At 44.7% G+C, this 15,687-nt stretch overlaps 1 protein-coding gene across 2 annotated transcripts in view; it reads left to right on the forward strand.

The window, feature by feature from the left end:
* Positions 1-813: 813 nt before the first annotated feature.
* MAP2K5 (mitogen-activated protein kinase kinase 5) overlaps positions 814-15,687 on the forward strand; it is a 127,688-nt gene continuing 112,814 nt past the window's right edge. For both annotated transcript variants that reach the window (XM_032194790.1, XM_032194791.1), the window contains exons 1-4: positions 814-980; positions 6,510-6,558; positions 10,726-10,793; positions 15,549-15,618. In XM_032194790.1, coding sequence (XP_032050681.1) covers positions 846-980; positions 6,510-6,558; positions 10,726-10,793; positions 15,549-15,618 — 322 coding nt within the window. In that variant the 5' untranslated portion in view covers positions 814-845. The remainder of the gene's footprint in view (positions 981-6,509; positions 6,559-10,725; positions 10,794-15,548; positions 15,619-15,687) is intronic.

The following is a 15,687-nucleotide window of genomic DNA, read 5'->3' on the forward strand; positions in this document are numbered from 1 at the left end:
GCTTAAGCATTTATCAAGGACTTGCTGCCCTGGGGCTATGGTTTGTAGCAGGCTGTTTTGAAATGGCTGGTCTTCTGAAGAGCCATGGAGAAAACCTTGGATGAATGCCTTTTACCTGGTATGAGGTATTTAGCAGAACTCTCATTCTGTAATTTAGAGCAAGAGCAATAGGAGCGATGAGCGCGGGCCTCTTTGCAGGGCCCCATTTACTCTTTGGCCTTGGGGTCTGTTGCATTTTGGGGCAAGGATGTGGCCCCAAAGTGGAAACAGGGCTGCGAAGAATGGCTTGAGGAGCCCATGTTTGGATTTTTATGTACTGAGGGGAGGAATCTCGGTCTAAATAACCCAAAAGCAAAAGCCTCGTGAGTTCCTATGGAAGCTCTGCCGCTTGAGCAGCCCCCATTACTTTACATTCTGCAGGCCAGCAGCGCTGGACATTTCCCAAACTTCTTAATTAAGGCAGGAGCCCTGATATGTTTGCCGTGCTGCCTCAGGAAGAGTTTTCCCGTTGGAACCGAGGGCGAACACGGCCCCGCGCCCCCCTCAGCGGGACCGCCACCACCCTCCTCCCGCAACATGGCGCCGCCTCCGCGCCCTCCTCCTCCCGCAACATGGCGCCGCCTCCGCTCCTTCCTCCTCCTCCTCCTCTTTATTTTTTATGATTATTCCGCCCCCCTTCTCTCCTCCCGGCGTCTCCGTTTTGGTTCCGGGGCAGCGGGGCGGCCCTGAGTCCTTCCTGCGGGCGGGGAGGGGCGGAGGCTGCCCGGCTCCAGCCCCGGCCCCGGCCCCGGCGGGCAGCCCCCCGCCGCCGGCCCGCCGCAGCATGTGAGCCCGGCGGGGCGGGGATGCTCTGGCTGCTCTGCGGCCCCTCCAGCGCCATGGAGAGCCAGGTGCTGGTCATCCGCATCAAGATCCCCGACGGCGGGGCCGTGGACTGGACCGTCCACTCGGCGCCTCAGCTGCTCTTCAGGGATGTGCTGGTGAGCGCCGCCAAAGGGGGGGGACGCGGCGGCTCTTGGGGGGGGTCCGTGCTGTGGGGCTCTAACGGGGAAATAACCCCCTGGGTCTTAGGAAGGGTCTCATGGCAGTGGGTTTTAGGGGAGGTGATGCTGCCCCGAAGAGGGGCTCGCAGCCAAAAGGCCGTGCTGCAGAGCAGTGCACAGTTAAAGGCCCCAGTCGTGTCCCAAGGGAACCCTCCAAGGGTTTGGTCCTGCCCTACGCACAGCATCCCCCTGCTAGCACGACGTGAGATGGTCATGAGGTGTTGCTTAGGATCGACTGGGAAAGTTGTCGTGTGGAAATCAGCGTCAGCTCAGGTGTGGAAGATGTGTGCCCTGCACATGGTGCTGTGGATTTGTTGCATCTCTTGGCCCTAAGTTGCCCCACAGCTTCCAGAGGGCTCCCTTGTGCCCCGCAGAGTTGCAGAAGCTCCTCCATCCCCGCCCAGGTAATCCCTTTGCACATGTTGCAGGTGTTGTGGGCATGGCTTTGGAAAAGCATTAAAAGTGTTTTTGCTTTTTCAGTGCTCAGCCTTGTTGCTTCAGCACAAAAGCAGCTGGAGTTATGCACACCTTAAACGTGGGCTGTGGAGTCTGTTTAGCAAGTGGGGCTGAAAAAGAAGAGCTCTTTAAGCTTGAACTGCCTTGCAGTAGGAATCAGCTTACGATTTGCTTGGTTTGGGGTAGCAGTGAGGTCTGGGGATCAGAGTCTGAAGCTGGAGGGGTTGAGGCAGCACAGCCATAGCATGGTGGTCAGGTCCCATCGTACGTGTGAGGCTCTGCGGTGCTGTCGTGGTGCTTACGGCTGCTCCCTCAGGCAGCGGCTGTGGCCAGCGTGTGACTTTGTGACCTGAAGTTAAAATGAAACTGTGCTCAGTTGTGACACGACACTACAAGCATATGTTTTGGAGCTGGATTTCAAGGAAGCAGAAGTACAATAGCACAGTTGCTCAAGGAGCTTCATCTCCCCTAATTTTTAAGTTGGATCGGGGTGAAGGACTGAACCTGGGTCTAGTGAGGTACCCACAACCTTTCCCTGCTGCGAGGAATTTGAGTACCTACCTCCAGCACACTCGAAGAGCCTGGCAGAGCCTTTGGCATCTGAAGTGCTTCTAAGAGTCGTGATCGATGGACCACAAGGACTTCAAGGGGCACCTGAGGTCATCAGCACCTGCAGTGATCTCCAGTCACGTGGAAGTGATGCTTCCTGAGAGTGTGGCCACGCTAAGTGTGAAAGAAATGAGTCAGGGAGGATGTGTCAGGCCAGTCTTCAGCTTGGCACATCCCTGGTTAGTGAGGACTCTACTGCAAATACTTTTGGAGAGATGGTTGTGTAGGGGATCTGACATACAATACGAACGACAAGTCAAAGTGAAGGGACTGTGATCTAACGGGGGTCCCACAGAGCATTCTCCTTGCTGCTAGATGGGCATTTCCTGTGATCAGCAAGCTTGACGTTAGTTTCACAAATCATCTATGCTCAAAAGCCAAGAACCGTAGGCAGGCTTGGCTAATGCAATGCCTGTCTTATTCTGCATCACTGTTGAAGTCATGCAGAGAAACTGGAGGCTTCTGATTCTTCCCCTTCCACGTGGATTTTGATGCTTATCTCAGTTTATTTGTAGCCACCTAGCAGTCCTATTTCATATCCCACTCACTGGTGGAACAGAGTGAGTTGTTCTGGGGTGAAATGTCCCAGCTGTTTGTTGAGGGAGAGTGAATGGATTTTTACATCAGGGCACATCTGTGTCGGTGATGATGATTTTCAGTTTTCAAAGCTATATCCACAGTACCTCTGCCCTCACCACCAGTGTTGGGCTACATACAGCAGGACACACCGTGGTGACACATCTTGGCCATGGTAGGAAGGAGTTCAGTAAGGTCTGAGTTCTCTCAAGGCCCTCGTTCGTTTAAGTGATTGTGTTTGAGGAGCTGCCCTCACAGCATGCTTGTGTATTTAATTTATATGGTACCTTCAGAAATTAAATGAAATAAGGCTCGGCACGCTGAAGTGTGGTAGATCTGGCACCACCTGTGGCTGGAGTATTGGGAAGTGAGTGCACCTGATAGCCAGATCCCAAAACCAGGTGTTTTCCCCCAGATCTGCAGCTGAGGGCTTGGGGAAGCTGTATAGGAAGGTTGTTTTTCCTTCTTTTAAGGCTAGTCCACGTTCTGTTTTGTACTGAGAAAACCCCATAGAATTACCTTTGAGAACACACAATTTTTTTTAAATGTGATTTTTGTTATTTTAGCATCTTAGAAGTATGAACAGCCTTGCAAATACAAATTAATTCATATTTTTTTCAGCGAGGAAGCTGTGGTATTATCACAAAGTACACTGTCCGTAGCCATGGGATAACCTGGGATAACCTCTTGGTAGCTGTAGGGTTGGAGTCCGAGAGTCTGATGCCCAGTGCAGTGCCTTATGCGCTAAATGACACTTTTCTATTTATTTTATTTTATTTTTTTAAGTTTTCAGCTGCTCTAATTCTGCCCCGTGGAGGAGCCCTTACAGGTCGCCACGCCGTGTAGCGGGGTTGCGCAGCCCTGGGAGCGGCGCTGCTGGCGTGTTTGGGTTGGGCATTTGCCTGATTACTTTCCTGAAGTGGGTGCTAAGAGCTGTTCTTCATAATGTCACTTCAAATATGTCCTGCGCGTAGCAGCTCTGCAGACCTGTAAGTTACCAGTAAACAGATTTATTTTAAAGGCGCCGCTAAATGAATTACAATGAGCTTGGTTTTTTCATCAGGCTGTCTGGACTCATTTGCCCGAGCTGTCGCTGGAGCATTTAAGCACTCGGTGTTAATTCAGGATAACTCCGTGATGTCATACTGAGACAAGACCAATTTCAACTGATAAGAGAACGGGGCCCCCGGCTTCAATATTTACCCTGTTATTAAAAGCAGTGCTTTCACATTTTCTGCTCCCTCACCCAAGATAAGTGCTCCACAGCTATTCTAGAGAGCGGATTTGACGGAATTCCTTTTTGGCTGCCTTTCCCTGATACTGCTCGTCGTTATTGGATGCTTTTCAGTCTGTCAGAAGCTATCACACGTGAGCCCACTTGAGAAATTGTTTACAAGTCACAATATTTTATTCCTCGTGATCTCTGTTGTGGTAGTAGAAAACCACTGCGCACAATCTGCTGAAATTTTGAATAATCCTTTAAGCTCAGGTCACTGTGAGGTCTGCTGGAGGGCAGAGCCTGGAAGGCAGCTGATGAAAATCCTGTGGTAGGAACAGGGTGGAGGTGGCATTTCCCTCCCTCCCACCCCCTGTGAGGCTGCCTTCGGTGCCGTGGTTTGACAGAGGTACTGAAAGTCTTCCAGAGCAAAGTTTTTGTGCTTGTCGGTAGGGTTGTCTCTTTAACTACTTAGTGTAAGGCAGAATTATGGTGAACAGCTCTTAAATTGATGCACTTGGTTGCTACAATTTTTTAAAGAAGTCTCAATGCATAGAAAAAATTATTTTGAACAAAAAATGTTTTAGAGCAATTTCCCATCACTGCTACAGTGCTGGTGCAGCTCTGGGAGCCTTGGGGCTGTCCTAGCAGACATTTGGGGCCTCTAGAAGTGTCTCTTGCTGTGGCATATTTACACTCCTCTCAACTACAATTTGTAAACATCCCAAAATTGGGTTTATTTTCTGATAGCAACGTTTAAATCCGTGTAATGGAAGTGTCTGAGTGCCCGCACACGAATGTTTTACAAGTAGCTTAAACCTAATGCAATTAAAGTGTGTTTGCTGAGGAATTTTCAACGTTTAACTAAATAGATTTAGAAATAATTAGTTAACAGCACAGTCTTCTGGTTAGGCAAGACTTTAATTTCTTGTTAGGGACAGAGGGTACAGCGTGTCTGGCTTGTGACAGAGTATCTACGGAGCTGTTGAACCGTGCAGAACTATTTAAATGGAAGAATTTTGATTAATACGGCATTGCTTTGGGTCTTTTTATGGTTGCGTAGGTTTACAATGTATATCATTGGGGAAGCTGCACTGCACATCTTTTGTCTTTTTTTATACAATTAATAGTTTAAATTACTGATCATTTATTTTAACATCTGAAATGGGAAAGTTTTTAGGAATATTATTTGCTTCAGTTAGCCCTGTGGAAATCTTTGTCGCTTTCGCTGCCTTCTCATTATATTAATTGTGTCTCTTTAACATTGCACAGAATGTTTAATTTCCTGTTTTCAGATGAAAAAATAGAGAAAACAGAAGTGACAGGACAATGATTCCTAAAGCTTTGATACGGGGGAGTGCTTAGCGCCCCAAGATGCTCACAGTGTACGTACCACAATAAATATTTTTGTTCATTAATTTCTAATCACTTTGTGACACTGTCAGCGGAGAGACTGCCTGACATGAGAAATCAGGCAGCAGGAAGGAGAAAACCATGCTGTGCATTTCTGCCGTGCCCCGACATGACATATTGCAGCCTCGCCGAGGCTGACAGCAGCACATACGCCGGGAGGCCGGGATGCCTTAAATCTGAGCACATTTCACTGGATTTTCAGGGAGTGCTGCGTGTAAAGGCTTTAAGGAAAAAAAAAACAACACACCGAACTCTGCTCACCTCGGTTTAGTTGTATGGAAAAGGCTTGCATTTGACCCAAAGCAGCATTTTTGTGTGTAGTGTTCAGCGTGCAGTTTGCATCTTCCCTGGGATAACACCGAGGCTGAGGGCTGTCTGATGGGTTAGCACATTATCTGCTTTGGGTCTTTTAACCTTAATTCCTCCAGAGCTGCCAACTTATTCGAATCCAGCACTGAGAAAGTTTAAATTCTGGTTAAAAGTGGCAAGAGGCCCTGCAGACCTCGTGGTCTGCATGGTGGGTATGGATTCAGGGTGCATGGCTCTGTGAGGCAGCAGCAGGGTCGGTGTGGCTGCTGGTTCCTGCTGCTTTCCTGGACAGTTGTGGAGTGAAAGCAGCAAAAATCCCTTCAGTCTGTTTCAGTTCATGTGGGTGGCCCCAAAGCCACACAGAGCTGTGGTTGTTACCCCGCTGTTGGCGAGCCGTGGGCAGGACGGGCTGGGGGCGTGCAGCGAGGCTGCCTCGCAGTGCTGGGGAGGACCAAAATCCAGGAATCAAGGCAATAGGAGCAGAGAGACAGAGGCAGAAAATCTGCTTTCTCACTTAAAAAGCCATTCGTAAACCTCTGCTTTTATGACTTATCTCCATGAGTTAGCTGGATGCTGTTCTGTAACCCACGGACAAAATCGATCCTTTACACCGCAGCAACAGCCAGCACTGACTGCTCTGCGATTATGATTGAGCTGTTTAAAAACGAGAAAAGGTATTCCTGGAGGTGATGTGCAAAGGAAAGAGAAGAGCGTGGTGATTCGTATTGATTTGTGTTGTATGCTAAAAAGTTGGTGATTTTGGGGGCAGTGGTGAGGAGCAGGACTTTGTCTTCTGCCTGCAGCCGGGGAACAATTAAGATGAATTACTCTACATCATCTCGGGCATCTTGCCTTTGAGGTGTAGCTCATTCTTCTTTACATTTCAGGACGTCATCGGTCAAGTTTTGCCGGATGCAACGACAACAGCGTTCGAGTGTAAGTACGACTGGTATAAACCGTCTCTTTTGTGATGTTATAAGGTTGTCATTTTTTTCATAAATAATGTTTACGTTCATTATGTTACGGTTAAATATTTATGCCTTAATGCAAGTTTAATGATGATACTCGACTAAGTAATATTTTATTATTTAATCACAACTTGAGTGAGCATATTTCTACAATATAGCTTTAATTACCAGCATGACCTTACCGTGCTCTTACTCCTCACTGCAATTATATTGCTTGAATTAAATGAAGAGTATAAAGTACCTGTAGGTCTGAGTTTAAAATTTTAATTCTCTGTTGGAAGAAATCAAAAGAGTGTTGGCTTTTACAAAACACTGGCACACAACACAGGGATTTTGTACAAAATATGGCAGCGTGGCCAAGGTGTCCCAAACCCTTCTGGGTTTGCAGCACTCCATAGAAGAAGTGAATGCTTCCCTTTGCCAGAACAGTCGTCTGGTGGTTGTCAGAAAGGCTGCTAAATGCACCGTCACCCTGTTGCCTTCCTCCTGTGCAGGAGGAGGTGTGGACAGATGCTCAGCCTCAGCTCCTGGAGCTGCAGGACAGTGCCACCTGGTTAGGCTTGGGCATCTGGGTCTGGGTGAGAAGCTGGGAAGTGCAGCTTGTGTATGGGATCTGAGCAAGCTGTAGGCTGGGGCTGGCCCTGCTGGCCCTTACACCATGTGAAAGCGGTTGTATCGTGCTTTTGCTAGGTTAGGAAAGCTCTCAGTGGCTGTGTTGGTGTGGATTTAGACCTCTGCTGACGTACCCGCTGACTATTTCAGCTCTGTTCTCTAAATCCCATTTGTTTTTATCTTTGAAGGGATTCCCTGGGGGATTGTCCTATGTAAAGAGCAGTAAGGTGCAAAGGGGAGTCAAACCGCGTATTAGGGGATAAGATCCTGTGCTAAGAGGTTTCTTCCAAGTGGAGAGGACTCCTGCTGTTCCCCTTCAATATTTTTTTTCTGTGTATCTCCATGTTTTCCTTTGATGGAGATGAAATAACGAGGAGCTGGAGGGGATTAGGAGTGCTGCACGAGCCAGGTAGCGATGCTGAAGGTGAGAGAGCAGACAGGACAGCAAAGGGCCTTGCACTCTTATTAGCATTTCCCTTCTTTAGAGCTGTACAGACAATTCTGAGTGCAAATAATCAAAAGAAATATTGGTTTGTGAGCCTTCAAGTACTACCTAGCGCTTTCCATTTTTCTTTTCACACTTGTGTTTTGCTCTCCTAAAATGCCAGAACCCTAAGAACGGGCACTGTAAATGTTATTTCTCTCTAGCCTGGACGTTTCTCCTGCCCTGCTTTTGAAAACAAGACTTTCTACAGAGACCTGGACGAAACCAAGCTCCAGACCTTGCTTTTTTTTTTTTATGATTTGTTAATTTTTTGTTGATGCTGTTGTTAAACATACCTCCCACGTCACCCATTAGCTTTGTTTGAACTTCACGCACCAGTAGCGGTCCCTGCAATCAGGGCAGTAGCCCATATTAATGGTACCATGTGTAGAACTTTCCTGGAAATACTTATTTCATTGTGTCTTCTAACATCTGCTTCTGTGCTTTCAGTTCATGTCTCTAGTCTGTCATTTACATCTGCACAAAACCATTTCCCCTGCCATTTAACTGGCATCTAAAATATGTTATGTATATTGATGCCTGATTTTTCTGGTTCCTTTATCCATATCAAACGCCTGGATTTTTCCAGCTGAAGCTTCCTCCTCACCTGCTTCATTGCTTCTTCGGATGTGGATAATTGCCATCCAGTGTAGTCTCCTCTGCTGTTTGCTCAGTTATTGTTATCTACAGTGCATCATCCATTGCGGCTTCTACCTGGGGCTGCACTTCCCCTGCTATTGGACCTTTATGTGGATTTCACCATCGTATCGCACATTGCTACAAATAAAATCTCTAACAACATATGGCCTGTTATGATCCTTTTATCCAAACTCTGCCATTTTGTATATTTGTGACACACTGCAGATTTTGCGAAGATTGCTTCATAATATTTGTTTACCATCTGCTGCACTCTATTTGGTATCTTGCTAGGATTTCTTCCTCCATTTTAAGTGACATTAGCAAAATCCAGCCAGTACGTAGGATTTTTTGGTTCTACTTTTGCTTCCCTAATGTGCTGGAAAATCGTATTGCTATGCTCTAGGCAAGTAGAGAAGCCTGGAAATCTTTCTGAACCCATGCATTATATCTGGCTAGTTTTGGGGCTGTGCCCGCTTAAATGTCATGGTAGGATGGCAAAGCATCTCTGCACAGAAAAGAAATATATTTTTTTCTTTTTTTCTCTCTTTATAATCATTGCCTGGCTATTTTAGATTTGGCTTTTTTAAGGCCAGGTTATAGTTTCTTTTCATCAACGCATTTTTAAATTTAACTTATTCTCTTTGCACCACTGTCAGGAATTTTAGACTTCTGAGAACCCTGCAGTTAATTTCTTATCATTTGAAATGAGTGTGTGATTTAGAAATGTTTTGCAAGTTTTGGCCCTAGAAGTTTTCCAGTTCTTTTTTCTCTTTTATTTTATATTTTTTGATGGTCCCAGCTCAGTCTGTTCCCTCAAATTGAGCCTGTCTAATGGCTTTTATCTCTGCCTATTTGTCTCTCTCTGTCATCTGTTTTTCCTCTTCTGCTTTTCACTATGATCCCTTCGCACTGGTGCATGGCTTTCGTTGTGTGCACTCCTCCTAGGGCAGCTCCTTCCACCTTGTTGTGCTACCACAGCGCGGCTGTGACTTGGGTTTTCGCCAGAGAGCAGCTCTGCAACTCCTCCTTTCTGCTGGAAACATTTCCAGGCGAAGAAGCACTCGTTTTCAACTCGCTAACTCTTCTTGATCTTTTCCTCATTCATGACTTGCTGCGGGCTGGTAACCCCAGCAAGTGGTTTCAGCAATCTGGCAATTGATCAGTTAAACTTCCAGGAGGTAAGGCTGTGGTAGGACGTGGCCGTGCTGGCTGGTTCCTCTTCCAGCCTTCGCGCTTCCAGTGATCCACAGCTCCCTTTGGGAACATTTTTGAGTGCAGTTCTAAGGGGATTTTTTGTTCCTTTTTTCCCCCTTGTATTCATCTCTTGATGTTTCTTCTCTTCTGCATTGCTCTTCTTATACCCCCAGAATTATCTGCTGGGATTTCAGAGCCATAATGACCAAACTCCTCGTCTCAGGTAGTTGATTTAGATCTGCTCCCAGATCCTTGGGCAAGAGTCAGTTTGCATCCAGGGGAGTGCTGGCACTTTTTGGGTCCTGATGTACCGCACGAGGGCTGGGGATGCAAAGAGCACGTGCATCGGAGCCTGCCTGCAAGGACGAGGGCAGAGAGACTTCACCAGCCCCTGCTCACATCCTGAGGTGGTCAGGAGCAAATCTGCTCCAGTTCTGAAGCCGTATGAATGAGTTCACTCACCTTTTGGTACTTCACATGTGTTTGAAATCTGGTGTGGATGCTGCTCCTTGGTTTCTTCATGCACATGTTGGCTCAGGCAGGATGATTCTCACAAGTATCCGAGGAAGATATTTAGCTATGGGTCCTTATGGGTCCTATAATTACCAAAATTACCATTTTGTGGTGGAGTTGGAGGGGAGGGGTGCATGTGGTCAGTCTGATAACTCATATAGCTCTCTGAATGGCGAGCATGTATCAGCCTTTTTTTGAGGACTGGGGGAGAAGAGGATGGGGCCAGACTCTGCTCCCACCTGGGCGCAGGATCTCTGGAGTGCAGGGTTGCACCAGCTGGTGCTGGTGGGGGGATTCAGCCCCCGGTACATCTGCACCTGCTGAATCCTGCTGTATGTCTTTGTGAAGTCTATTCCTCCTCTAGATGTTGGTATTAATAACTCTGAATGCTTTGCTGGAGCCTTTCTGAACCTTGCTCTGTGCTCTGGTCCTGTCTCTGCCTCAGCACCTTTCCTTGTGCAACGTTCTGAGCACTTCACTCATGCCTCCTTTTCAGGTGTAATTGTTGTCTTTGTTAATTAATACTTGGAGTCATTATACATTATTATTATTTCAGAGTACCTGGCTACCTGTGTACATTCGTATTATTTATTTGTAAATGTCCAGGTTAAAAAAACGTATGTATTCAGATTGTAAATACCCTTATTGTATTGTTCATGTTCACGATGTTCATGTAATCCATTTCTTTGTTAGATGAAGATGAGGATGGTGATCGGATTACTGTCAGAAGCGACGAAGAAATGAAAGCCATGCTATCCTATGTAGGTATAGTGTAACTTGCTGGTGTTTTCCATCTTTATTGCTTTCTGTTCATGTATTTTTGCCTGTGTCAAAGTATTAATGTAAGCTGCAGCGCTCAGTGTAATGTTCCTGTATTAAGTGTAGGTGTTTAAAAACTGTATCACACCAGATATATGGTCATGCTTGACTTTTTAAAAAAAGACTCGTACACTTACTGATCATATCATAAACATTAAGAATAATGCATCTTAATGACTTTTGCATTAGGTATAGTGCAGGCTAAATGGACTATCAATTTCTTGTATTTTTTATGCAGTACTTAAAGTAACGGCTCATTAAAAATGAACCCCTGGGCTCTAAAAATTTTTCAAAATCTACTTTCATCTGGAGACTGTTTCACCCCTCCTAACAGAAGAGTTTCATTGTAGCTGCAGGCTCAATATTCATAGAGGATTTAAAGATGTACTTTCTGTTTTTTAGTATGAGATATGCGTGTATCTGTCTGTGTCTTAATACACATTTATCTATGAAAAATCTCTGTCTACAGATACCTATAAATACAAAAGCAGTCTACGGAAATGAAGTATGCAGTTCTTTACTGAAACAAAATAATCTGCGTATAGCTTAAGTGTATATTTCATGTTGCAGATGTAGGTGAAAAAATCACCTAACTTCCTCTTTCAAATGAAATGGGCATCAAGAAGATAACAAATGGATATTTTCTAAGTCAAATGGAGTGCAAGTTCCTTACAAAGGGCACTTCTGATCATGTTAATTGCCTTAACTTTGAACGTAGCAGAACTAAGCCCTGTTTGGTACCATCCACAGGTGCTTTTGGTGGGACGTAATGACTTGGTTCGGGTTAGTTCTCCTCACCAGTCCTCTGCTGTAGAGCAGGGATGCTTCCATAGTGAGATTCTCATCCTTTTGTGTCTGCAGAGAGCACACGTATTCTTAGGGGAGTTGTTGAAGAAGCCTCTCTCCTGTGTGATTTTATTTCCAGAGGAGGTGAGACCATTGTGTTACAGGTTGGATATTAAGGAGTGCTAAGACAGCCATGTGAAAGGCAGGAAGAAAAGCCTCGCTCCAGCCAAGGGGATTTTGTGCTTGCTTTTTTTTTTTTTATTGTTGGTCTCTTACAACTAGATCACCAGTGATGCTTCCCCACTGGAATTCTTTGTATTTATCACCGTTCCATATGAAGTGTCTGTCACTTCTGCTGTTAAACTGGAAAACTTGAATTTTCCTGGCACCATCTTACGATTAATCATGCCTCTGTAAGGCCATCTTTTTGCTATGCTTCCAAGCTTACTGTTAAAGTTTCAGTACATTAGAGTTATGATTGCTCAACTCTCTGCTTTCCCTTAAAAATTATGGGATGTCTGTAAATGACTTCTTTCCACTTCAGCAGCTTTTCTTCTCTGAAAATTTTCCCGTCAGTTTAAAACTAGTTGGTTACTTCACTGCCATGTAGATGGCTCAACCTTCTGGCTTTGTATAGCAGTCACTTTGGGATATGTTTATGGAAAAACAAATCTGAGGCTCCTAGACAAGGAATACAACATGCTCAGGAAGGTGTTTTAAGCTGGGAGGACATAGCCAGGTGGCTCAGCACCAAACACCTCAGCTGCCCAGGTGCTTCTGAACCTGCTCGTTCTGCAGCGAGGCATTTGTAGTGTCTCACAGGTGAGACACTTGCAGTCCTTACTCACCATTTGTAGTCTTTAAGGCTGTAAATGTTGTGGGCTTGAGGTGCTGGAGCCCACCTCTTGAGGTGATAATGTGCTGTGGGCCTGCGACGAGTGTCTGGGGAACTGAGCAACTGCTGAAATGTTCCTGGGAATCTTGGCATGGAGCAGTCTGCATCTAGTCCTGCTAGTATTCCCCACAATGAAAATCAAGGATTTTCATTCAGGTTAAGAATGACAAAATAATTCTTTGGGATCACAGATCTGTTCCACACAGGCATGACGCTATAAGTGGCAAAGCTGTTCTGAACCGTGCACAACCTTTTGTCTTTGGCTTCTTTGGTTTCAGAAGCTGACATTAAGAGCAATTCAGGCAGTTCTGGAATTACTTCAGAGTAAATACCTTGTATTATGCCTATGCAAATGTTTTGGAATGGTAAATAAAGTTATTTTTCTGTTGTGCAGTGCAGTTAATTACAGACGGGCATTGAGCAGCAGTGGAGTTGCACTTTAGCTGTTGACTTGGATCAGTATAAAAAGGCAGTAATTTTTTTGACAGCCACTGATTGGAAAGTTGCTTGCAGCTTTCTGAAAGCAAGGGGTACATGCTCTGGATCAATAACTGGCAAATTTTCCATTAAAAAGAATACCTGAACAATGTTCCAAATAGCCACTGGCATCTTAATTTTCCATGGAAACCTCAAATGCTCATATGTGGAGGACAAGTCATTTTCAGACAATTTTTCCAGACTACTTGTTAACAGTTATTGCTGTCCCAAAAGGTTGACAGCTTACATGATTGATATTTCATTTACTTGTCATCATTGTTTGAGTAATGGAGAAGGCCACACTTTTTTCTCTCCTTTTTTTTTTTTTTTTTTTTTTGGTAAGAAACATAGCCTTGTGTATGTCTATTTTAGTTTATTTTTCTGGAAAGTATGTAATATTTGTTTATACTGTATGTATATGTCTTGAGGTCATAGAATGCCAGTAGTAAAGTGGCAGCAAAGAAAAGTTTGGGTTTTTTTTGTTTGTTTTTTTTCTTCAGCAGTTTTGTCCCCAGTGGAGCAGGAGATCCTTTCACAGCTCCGTAACTGCGAGGTGCTGGTGACGCATCTTTGTGAGGATGTGTGGGGGTGTGGAGAAGGGGTTGGCTTGTTATTTGTGACACCCCCCAATACAAAATAAGGCTGTGGGGCAGTCCTGACTCCTAAAAAGCCACTCAATCGCTTCAAAACAGTGGGCTTTTTTACTTAATATCTTTGCTCTTTATGAACATATTGAGAGCACGTGTCAGGGGGTTATTTAAGATGTGGATTTGTTTGTGTACGCACTAATATGAACAAGATATCTCCCTCAAAAATCTTGTGGTGAGATTTTTATAAGGGAAGTGCTTTTAGCAGCAGGCATTGCACTAAATGTACACACGGGAGGTGGAGCTAGACCGATCCTTATGCCCTCAGCAATTTTCTTCAAAATTCTTATTTTACAAAAGGAAATTTCTTCCTATCACTTGACGTGAATAAAACAAGCAAAAAAAACAAATACTGAAAAATGTATTTGTGCCAAGCCAGTGGTCTGTTGTAACAGGTTAGGGTCTTTGCATTGTAATGGGAATTGTAAATGAGGTTCTGCACAGAAACTGACTTTGGTGCCCATGTAAAATCTACTTACCATAGTTCACATGTTTAATCCCATTATAAAAGGATGAAGGACATTTTGTAACATTAAGCAGGTAATACACTTTGTATTTTTTAAGTTGTGTAAATATATTAAAAAAAAAAAAAAAAAAAAAAGCTTGTGTTATGGGAAATGGTTGGTGTGAATGAAATACATGTGCTCGATTCCGTAGAGACTTACAATTTTTTTTCTGTTGACATCCAGTCTTGCCAATTTGAGTAACAGTATCACAAGAAGGCTGGTAACAGGGACATTCTGAAGTCTTAGACCACACTCAGCTGGTGAGAATTAGCATGAAAGTCAGTGGAGCTACACTGATTTATGCCATGAAGATCTGGCCCACAGCCAGCGTGTTTGCTTCAAAGATGCTTGGTGATTGCAGAAGAAATGTGCTTTGTGATGTGTTTTCAACACTTAACACATCATGGTGAGAGATGTGTGGGTTATAGACAGTAAACTCATAGCAGGGTCCATCTCCTGCCCTGGCACTGTTCTGGTGGTTCTGTTAAAAGTCCTCTCTGGTGAGCGCTCGCTGCTCCTCAAGGAGGAGGCTTGATACTAAAGGCTCATAAGGATTCCTTCTTATTTAATCCAAATGTTTATCTCGTCACTAAATGCCAGTGTTCGTCCTCATGCCACGTTAGATTTTTTTCTGCCTTCCTGAGCCTTGATGTTCTCAGATGCTTTGGTATCACGTTTTGACCATTCTTAGCCTTTCTTTATCAAAGCACTTTCCCTGCAGATTGCTCCTCGCAGTCCCTGTAGAGCCCAAGTGCTGTAGTCCTGCATCTACCAGTGTCTGCTCTGGCTTTCTAGCACCACTGCTCTCTGTACCCTACCATGCATTAAATGTGTACAGTAAGGGAATGCACGACTTCTCTGCTTATGTGGCCCCAGCCACCCTGGTTATGCGTCAGCATTGCAAATTCTTGGATAGCATCCAGGTTCCTTTCTCCCTTGGAGTTTTCTTAATTGCGCTTTTTTTTTTTTTTGGACTATATTTACAGTGTTTCTTTGTTCCTGCATTTGCCTAGTTTTCCCAGCTTCTCCAGGTGTGACAACTGCTGCGTTTGCTGTAAATGTTACATTTGCTCAGTCTTCCGAATCACTCCCAGGTTTCAGGTGAGCCTGAAACTTGCACAGTTGGGCCAGGAACAGATCCCTGTGCTTGCATCAGTACCATGCAGGTTATCGCTGCCCTTGGTTATGTCCCTCCCGTGCCACTTGATTGTGTGAGCGTTGCAAGTGGTAAGAAAGTGTTGTAAAGGCTGATACGTGTGATGGCATTAAAAAAAAAAAAAAAGAAAAGGGTGGTGGAGAAGAAGTACAGTGAATTAAACAATCCATAAGTGCACTTACTACTATTCATATGTTACTGAGTAATCTCTTTCTTTAATCTCTTTGCAGTATTACTCCACTGTAATGGAACAGCAAGTAAATGGACAGTTAATAGAGCCTCTGCAGATATATCCAAGAGGTAATGCTTAACAAATTCTAATCAACAATGATTATATCAGTAAACTGTTTCATCAACAGTTATGTTTTT

Source organism: Aythya fuligula, chromosome 11 (assembly GCF_009819795.1).
Source record: "Aythya fuligula isolate bAytFul2 chromosome 11, bAytFul2.pri, whole genome shotgun sequence".
In the NCBI taxonomy this organism is placed as follows: domain Eukaryota; kingdom Metazoa; phylum Chordata; class Aves; order Anseriformes; family Anatidae; genus Aythya; species Aythya fuligula.